Below are 8,550 nucleotides of genomic sequence, written 5' to 3'. Positions count from 1 at the left end.
TCCTGGAGAAGGAAAGGGCAACCCACTCTAGTGTTCTTGCCCCGGAGATTCCCAGGGACAGAGAAGCCTGGCGGGCTACAGTCCATGGGATCTCAAAGACTCGGATACGACAGAGTGACTGAGGATGCAGGCCCATGGGGAGTTCCAACTGTTTGCAATATTTTCAATGCAGGATGAACCCTGCATTGAAAGGGGGATTCTCAACCACTGGACCATAAGGAAGTCCCTTGCCCTTGATATTTAAATTGGTAGGTTTTAATGCGTTAAACATACTTCTGAAAAAAGAAGGGTCCTATTCAACAGCCCCTGACAGTAGTTCAGCGCCTCTTGATCCGCCCTCTACCCCGCTCCCCCAGCCCTGCTCTGTTGGCCCGGAACCCATCTGCCCTGTCACTGGGCAAACAGAATCACACCTTTGGCAGCATCTGTCCGGATGGCAAATCGGTCCCACACCTCCCGGCTTCCTTCAGGGGCGATCTCTTGCTGGCATGGAGCAGGGTGGGCTCCCTGAATTGAGGGAAAGTGGAGATAAGTGAGCAGGCAGACGAAGCGCGAGGGAGAAAGTGTACAGGGCCGGAGATCGGCAGATAAGAGAGCCGCTCAGTAGCGGGAGGGAGAAGCGCGAGTAAAGCGACCAGACACCATGTGGACAGGGGGAGGCGAGCGAGCAGAAGAGGCGCGCGACGGCTGACCGCCCAGGCAGTCAGCTCCGGATCGCAGGAGGTGAGCCCGGCCGGAGGGGTCTTCGGGCCGGGCCGGGTGGGACGTCTTCAGCCAGGGCAGATCGGGGGGCTTCGTGAGCCCCCGGCCCTCAGCCGCCCGCGATGAGCGAGGCCAGTCGGGTGTGCTCCGGCTACTACAGCCTCAACCACAGCTTCGTGGAGCCCTTCCAGTGCCCCCGGCGCGGCGAGGGGGCCACCCTCCTCTACTGCTGCGGCTTCGCCGACCTCAAGTACTGCTGCAGCGAGCCGGGCAGCTACTTCCCCTACAAGCACAGCTACATGTGGAGCCTCAGGTGGGCAGGGCCGGGGGCTTGCGGCCAGGGGTCTGGGGAGGCTACCAGCCGTGCCACGCGGGGAGGAGGGAGCGCGCCCGCGTTCTCGCGACACGCTCGGATCCCTCCGCGGGGTGGGGGGATAGGAGCCCCCAAGGGCGGGTGAGGCCCCTGCCGAGAACCCGTTTGTGGCCACCGTCGTCCGGGTGAAGGTCGCGCTGTGGTTCTAGAGTTGTGATGCCCGGGGACCAGAGCGAGGCGCGCGCGGAAGCAGCGCAGGCGACTCGCCCTGGGCGCAACCGAGCGGACTGCTCTGCTCTCCTCTCTCCCTCGCCCGGGGACCAGTCCCAAGTGCGCGGCTCTGCGGGGCACAGACAGACTCACAGATAACTTGAGGAGGTTTTCATTCTCCTTTTGATTTGAGTATTTGGTGCATTTGAATGGAAAGGGGCTCTTTTGAGACTCATTTTTAAGGCGTTAACCAAGGATTTGAGTATTTTAAGCCTCTCTGTAGCTGAGGAGGAATTTGCTGTATCCTTAAAAAAAAAAAAAAAAAGTGAGTGTGAGTATGTATTTGGGCGCGCATAAATACATATAATTTGCCCTTTCAGTTGATCTCACACTAACTCCGAACAGAACCAGAGATCCACAGAGAGGAAGAGTTTCAGTTGCTATGATTACACACCGAAGAACCTTTGCAGGACACCTCCTTTCTCAACATCTTAGCTCTTTGGCCATTGCTAGAAAACGACGGGACTTTCAAAGGTGGTGTCTTTTTGGCCTCTTTTCCCCATGATGGGAATTTTATAATAATTAAATATTAATTTATTCAATTGGTATTCACACAGATACTTTCATTATGAAGGGCTTTCCCTCCCCTCCACTCCGAAGGATTGAAAACTTAGACCTTCATTCTTACATTGTGCCCGGAGAAGGAACATGGTGCTGGGGTTACAGGAAAGAACTGCCACACCACCAGAAATTGTTTCTGACAGATTAGCTAATGTCTAGGAGAGGGAAAGAGGCTGACTCTGCTAAGGACGAGGAAGGGTACTTTTTCTCCCAGTGTCCTAGCATGGTCCAGAACTTGGCACGCATGCCAAGACCACAGCAAATGACTTTAAATGTTACTTCTTAGAGCAGTAAAGAAAAAAAATGCATTGCAAGCTTCTAAAAAATCTCAAAAGGAATACCTACTTACCAAGTCCAACTACAAAGTAGGCTTGTCCCCTAATAGGCAAAATCTCAGAAAATAATGACAGCTTATCCTTACTACTTGGGGAAGAACTCTGTATTGCACTGGGATATTATCTTGCCTTTTGGAAAATGACATAGTAACCCAGCTCTGAGTCCTTGGAGGTGTTAATAAGGGTGGCAGCACCTCTGAGAAGAGACTGTCAACTCTTAAGTCAGACTCAATTGGAAAAATGCCTGGGATTTTCAGATCCCTGAATAGTTCAAGAGTGAGAAGCAGCAGAGGATGGAAAACCTTGCAAAGGCTTATGAAGGCACAAAAGAATGACTAGCTTGCTGGGGTCTTCATTCAGCACTGACAATGCAGCTCTGTTGCTGGGAAATATAAAAATCATTTCGACTGATGGCATCAGTTGGGAATGTAATCCTGGGGTTCTTCTTTAGTTATTAAACTATGAGAACACAGTGGGGAGGTAAGCATTTAGAGCTTCAGTTCCCGCATATTCTTTGCTCTCTCCCCTAATTTAAAACAGTCCAACTGTGAAAAACTTCCCTAATGTCACTAGCATCTGAGAATCTGTAACTGCTGCAGAAAGGTTCAGGTGTGTACCTCCAGGTAAATGAAGTTGTCGAGTCGGAGAATTCATTCATGTGACAGCAGCTACAGAACTTTTCTCAGGGATTGAAAAGCAAGCTGCCCTGTGGTGCTAGGAAGGAAAGATAATTCTCCCTTTTCTCAGCCCCACTCTCATCCCTTCTCCTCTTTTAAATAAATCCCTAAGCTCTAAGGGTTCCCTTTGGAAACCTTCAGGACCTAGGAAAATAACACGTGTTGCACAAGGCTACACTCGAGTTCAGTAAGCTATTTATTGAAATGAATATTTTAGGAGATTCCCAGAGCTGCATCTTTATCTGGAATTTTGCATGCATAAAGCAACATTTCTAGAAAGTGGAACTATGACACTGACACAGTTTGTTAGGATTATGAAGAATATCTTTTTATAACAGAAAGAAGTGCCATGTTGTTTTAATTTTTCCTTCAAATCATGTGACCTGGTTTTTAAAGCATGTATTAATACATGTAAAGCCCATACTATGTCATTGAATTCAGTTAAGTTGATGATTTTACTTTTAATTGACTAAGTCACTTTTTCAGTTTGAAGATGTTTTTAATAACTGGGTTCTTGTTTCAGAAATCTTTCCAGATGTCTGGCCTCCTAGCTGCCTTGTGAAGCAAATAATTAATTAAGTGGCTTATGTTCCCATATGTCTGTGTAGAGTCCTGACCCTTCCTGACACATAGAATTTACAAAAGTCAGCTTTGGTGCAAACAAGCATGAAAGAGTAGTTGCCAGAAGCAGGCACCAAGTGAGGGCAAATTCTAATTTAAATGTCTAACTATATACTGACTCTGCCTCTCATTGGTGACTCAGACGTTAAAGCGTCTGCCTGCAGTGTGGAAGACCCAGGTTCGATCACTGGGTCAGGAAGATCCCCTGGAGAAGGAAATGGCAACCCACTCCAGTACTCTTGCCTGGAAAATCCCATGGACAGAGGAGCCTGGTAGGTTACAGTACATGCGGTCGCAAAGAGTTAGACACAACTGAGTGACTTCACTTTCTATACTGACTCTAACCAGAAAATTACCTAATCTACACTTGTGTACAGGGCTAAGGGAACTGGGCTGATTAGCAATAAACAAGCACAAAAATTTTTTGAAGTCTGACTTCATGTCTTTGACTCAGAAGGCAAACAACCTCTAAATGGTAAAGAGACTTTATCTGCTAACATCAAGTGTAAGTGGGATGAATTTAGCCCTTTGTTTTCAATTCTGTTCTTCCTCTCAAAGCAGTGACATACCTAGTATCCCTGGTCAAATTCTCCCTTCCCTCCCTGTTGGAACAAGTCAAATTTTTTACTGCCCTAATCTCTGGGAAATAGCAGAAGCTGAAAGGCAGGCAGGCCAGGAAGATAATCAAGAAAAAGACCATTACTTTTCAATGACTATTCCAATGATTGTTACTTTTCAGTGATAACTTTTCAGTGACTACAAACAGATCAATCATCAGTCACTTATCATTTACTTCCATTTATGAAACATTAACTGCAAGCTAAATACTCTATTAAACATTTTTAAGTGTGCAGATTACTATGGGAAAGTCAACAGAAGTATCTGCTCTTGAGCAGTTAAAATCTAATTTTATATCTTTACACATCCCCACACACATAGGGCTCATGAAAGTACATATTAGTCTTTATATATTAGTCTTTAAAGACAACTTTCTTTTTTTCCCAAGCTTCTTTTCCCATTTGAAAATATTAAGTTCACCGGTTTGTGAAAACTGTGTTATTTCTCAAATGATTAGCCTTATTCATAACTGTATCAAGAGGAATGATTATAAACTGAATGCTGAGCAAATATCAGATGTGCAATGCATTTTTAGAGAAAAGTACAAAGATTTCTTCCTTAATGCTAGAAGCTATTGGTGTTATGTTCTTTTAGAAAGGAAAACTTCAGATTGAACATGAACTTTATATAAATTCCATAAATATTACTTTCCTTTAATTAAACCTTCTTCTCTCTTGTAATAGCTATGGTTTTGTATATTAATACATGATAACTCCCATACACATCTCCAAAATAAAAGTTCTACACTTTTGGCAAGCATTCGTTTCAGTATTTTTGCAGAAGTAGATCCCTGGTGGCTCAGATGGTAAAGAATCCACCTGCAGTGCAGGAAATCTCTGGGTCAGGAAGATCCCCTAGAGAAGGGAATGGCTCTCCCCTCCAGTATTCTTGCCTGGGAAATGCCATGGACAGAGGAGCCTGGAAGGCTACAGTCCATGGGGTCACAGTCAAGACAAGACTGAGCTACTAAACATACTAAACACATACAGATTTTCTTCTATTCATCTTTTATTAGTGAACCTAATCTTTCCCCTAAAATACATTAATAATAGAGGTTTATTGGATTGAGATGTTCTTGAACCATCCCTAGAGAATTGTGTGACCTTTTACCTGTAATATGAATTCATGTGGTATTCTATAGTAATATTAACATACAAATGTATAGAGTACAGTAAGAATTTGATGGTAGAAAAAGGTGAGCTGTAGAACTCAATAATATGCTGTTTATAGTAAAATATAATTTGGTTATGAATGACTGAAACAAGAACTAACAATATTTAAACCTTTAGTTTATGTGCAAACCAGTTTGCATGACAGTCACAATGTTTTTTTTTCTGTTTTCCTCAGCATCGGTGCCCTGATCGGATTGGGAATTGCTGCCCTTGTTTTACTTGCGTTTGTCATCAGCGTCTGTGTTCTTTGCTACTTATTTCTGTATACAAAGCCTCAAAGATTAGACACTGGCCTTAAACTTCAACACCTAGAGGCTGTTTCCACTCAAGAAGGTAATCAGTAGCCATTATTTGCAACCAATTACCTGTACTCTATTCAAAGTAATAACCTGTGCCTGGGTGGCAGATTATACACTTAAAAATGAACGCTTTTTGAAAATTCAGTTTATTATGTGTCTTTATAAAAATTTATGTTGAATTAGGTCTTAATCGGAGAAGGCAATGGCACCCCACTCCAGTACTCTTGCCTGGAAAATCCCATGGATGGAGGAGCCTGGAAGGCTGCAGTCCATGGGGTCGCACAGAGTCGGACACGACTGAAGCGACTGAGCTGCAGCAGCAGCAGCAGGTCTTAATGATTAAACACCTTTGAAAGATTGTGCTCAAGGAAAAAATAGTGGCAGGATGTAAATGTTCTCATGAAAAATAATACATTGATCTAATAAATCCACTTTAATTTATTTGGGTGTCCCTCAATTATTTAATTTTGTTTTTTGATGGAGCCAAAGAAGTCAAATAAGCAGGAACAAAATATCTGATAATTAATTATCAGTATTGCATTGCTCTAAACTGATTAGTCAGTGGTCAGTTAGGCATTAGCTGTGTGCCCACCGTATGCAGAATTCAGAGGCAGATAAAAGAAATTAAAAAATAAATAAAAGGCAGTCTTTGTTCTTGAATAGATCACAAACTAGTTAAGCCCTATGTGTATGTGTGTGTATATTTGTGTATGTAGTGCAACCATAAATTAGAAATGTTAAAACGTAAGGTTTTTGGAACTGAGTCTCATTGTTATCTTAATTATAAAGTGCAGTACACGCTAATCATTATTATTATGAAACAATCAGAAAGAACTCATAAAATTTTTGTGAATACAAATTTCTATTAGTGTATTTTAAAAGTCAGTTCAGTCAGTTCAGTTGCTCAGTTGTGTCCGACTCTTTGTGACTCCATGCATTGCAGCATGCCAGGCCTCCCTGTCCATCACCAACTCCCGGAGCTTGCTTAAACTCATGTCCGTCGACTCAGTGATGCCATCCAACCATCTCATCCTCTGTCGACCCCTTCTTCTCCTGCCTTCAGTCTTTCCCAGCATAAGGGTCTTTTCAAATGAGTCAAGTTCATCAGGTGGCCAAAGTGTTGGAGCTTCAGCTTCAGCATCAGTCCTTCCAGTGAACATTCAGGACTGATTTCCTTTAGGATGGATTGGTTGGATCTCCTTGCAGCCCAAGGGACTCTCAAGAGTCTTCTCCAACAATACGGAACTTTGGTGGCAAAGTAATGTCTCTGCTTTTTAATATGCTGTCCAGGTTGGGCATAGCTTTTCTTCCAAGGAGCAAGCGTCTTCTAATCTAATGGCTGCAGTCACTATCTGCAGTGATTCTGGAGCCCAAAAAAATAGTCTGTCACTGTTTCCAGTTTTTCCCATCTATTTGCCATGAAGTGATGGGACTGGATGTCATGATCTTAGTTTTTTGAATGTTGAGTTTTAAGCTAGCTTTTTCACTGTCCTCTTTCACTTTCATCAAGAGGCTCTTTAGTTCTTCTCTTTCTGCCATAAAGGTGGTATCATCTGCGTATCTGAGGTTATTGATATTTCTCCTGGCAATCTTGATTCCAGCTTGCACTTCATCCAGGCCAGCATTTTGCATGATGTACTTTGCATATAAGTTAAATAGGGTGACACTATACAGCCTTGGCGTACTCCTTTCCCAATTTGGAACCAGTCTGTTGTTCCATGTCTGGTTCTAACTGTTGCTTCTTAACCCACATACAGATCTCTCAGGAGGCAGGGAAGGTGGTCTGGTATTCCCATCTCTGGTATTCCATGTTAAAAGTGGTGATCATGAATTTCATTTTGATATACATATTGAATATATTTAGCAAAAATTTAGACTGTATATATTATATACAGTCTAAATTTATATATATATTTCTAATATATATATTATATCTAATATATATATATATTTAGAACAAGACACAGGTGCTTACTAACTTCTGTTTTAAAGAAAGTGAAAAGCTCTCTTCAAAATAATTTAGAAATTTCCTTCCCGTATGTCCCACTTTAGCTGAATCCAGAAACTTATGTTTATGGAGTACATACTCTTTGACCTTCTCAAATACACCAGCACTGCATGACTGCATTAGCTCTAGTTTTCTTCTCTGTAGGGATGTCAAAGGGTGCCCTGTGTCACAAAGCAAGAAGCCAAGATCCATTTGGAGTTCTTTTTCTGAAGCACTGTTTAGAGATTACATGGCCAAATTGACAGGTTGTTAGCTGAATTTAGTCCAATGGCTTAGACTCCGTTTCTCCACAGGCAGCATGAAGCAGTGGACTAGTGATTATCAAATAATCAAATAGTAAAATCAATTTTTGTCTCAATTGCTTAGACAATTTATAGTCCTTACATTTTACTGTGTGTAAGAATCACCTAGGGAGGTTGTTAAAACCAGAGATTTCAGACTCTGCATTTCAAAACAAATTGCTCCTCTTCCTGCCCTGATCTTTCTCTCCTGCTGTCTATTCTCCAAAGAGAAACCAGAGGGAGCCTGAGTCAGGCTACATCACTACTCTGGTCAAAATCCGAATTGCTTCCCATCTTTTAATAGATGGGAATGGAGCCCTATATGTATGGACCCTAACTGTGAAGTACGGGGGTTTGCCCTTTCCACCTTTATTTCTTGCATCTTATGTCCAGCCACCTTGGCATCTTTGCTGTTCCTTGAAAATCCTGCCTCAGGGCCTTGGCGCATGCCATCTCTGTACTCTGGAATGCTTTCCCTCACTTTCACTTTCTTTAAATCTTTACTAAGTCACCTTTCCCCATCACTAAATCTGCATCTTTAACTTCAGCATATCATGCCCCCTTCCTGCTTTATTTTTCTCCTAAGCACTTACCACTAATTTACTATGCATTTTACCTATCCATTGTCCAGTTTTTCTCTATCCCACTAGAAAGTTCCAGGAAAGTAAGACTTTTTGTCTTGCTTGCTCATTA

At 42.7% G+C, this 8,550-nt stretch overlaps 1 protein-coding gene across 1 annotated transcript in view; it reads left to right on the top strand.

Moving 5' to 3' along the window:
* The first annotated feature begins 424 nt into the window (after positions 1-424).
* SHISAL2B (shisa like 2B) overlaps positions 425-8,550 on the top strand; it is a 24,295-nt gene continuing 16,169 nt past the window's right edge. The window contains exons 1-2 of the mRNA XM_061393433.1: positions 425-1,015; positions 5,445-5,602. Coding sequence (XP_061249417.1) covers positions 825-1,015; positions 5,445-5,602 — 349 coding nt within the window. The 5' untranslated portion in view covers positions 425-824. The remainder of the gene's footprint in view (positions 1,016-5,444; positions 5,603-8,550) is intronic.

The sequence above is a fragment of the Bos javanicus genome, chromosome 20 (genome assembly GCF_032452875.1).
Source record: "Bos javanicus breed banteng chromosome 20, ARS-OSU_banteng_1.0, whole genome shotgun sequence".
Taxonomy (NCBI): domain Eukaryota; kingdom Metazoa; phylum Chordata; class Mammalia; order Artiodactyla; family Bovidae; genus Bos; species Bos javanicus.
The sequence above is the reverse complement of the archived record's forward strand: the minus strand, read 5'-3'. Positions and strand labels throughout refer to the sequence as shown.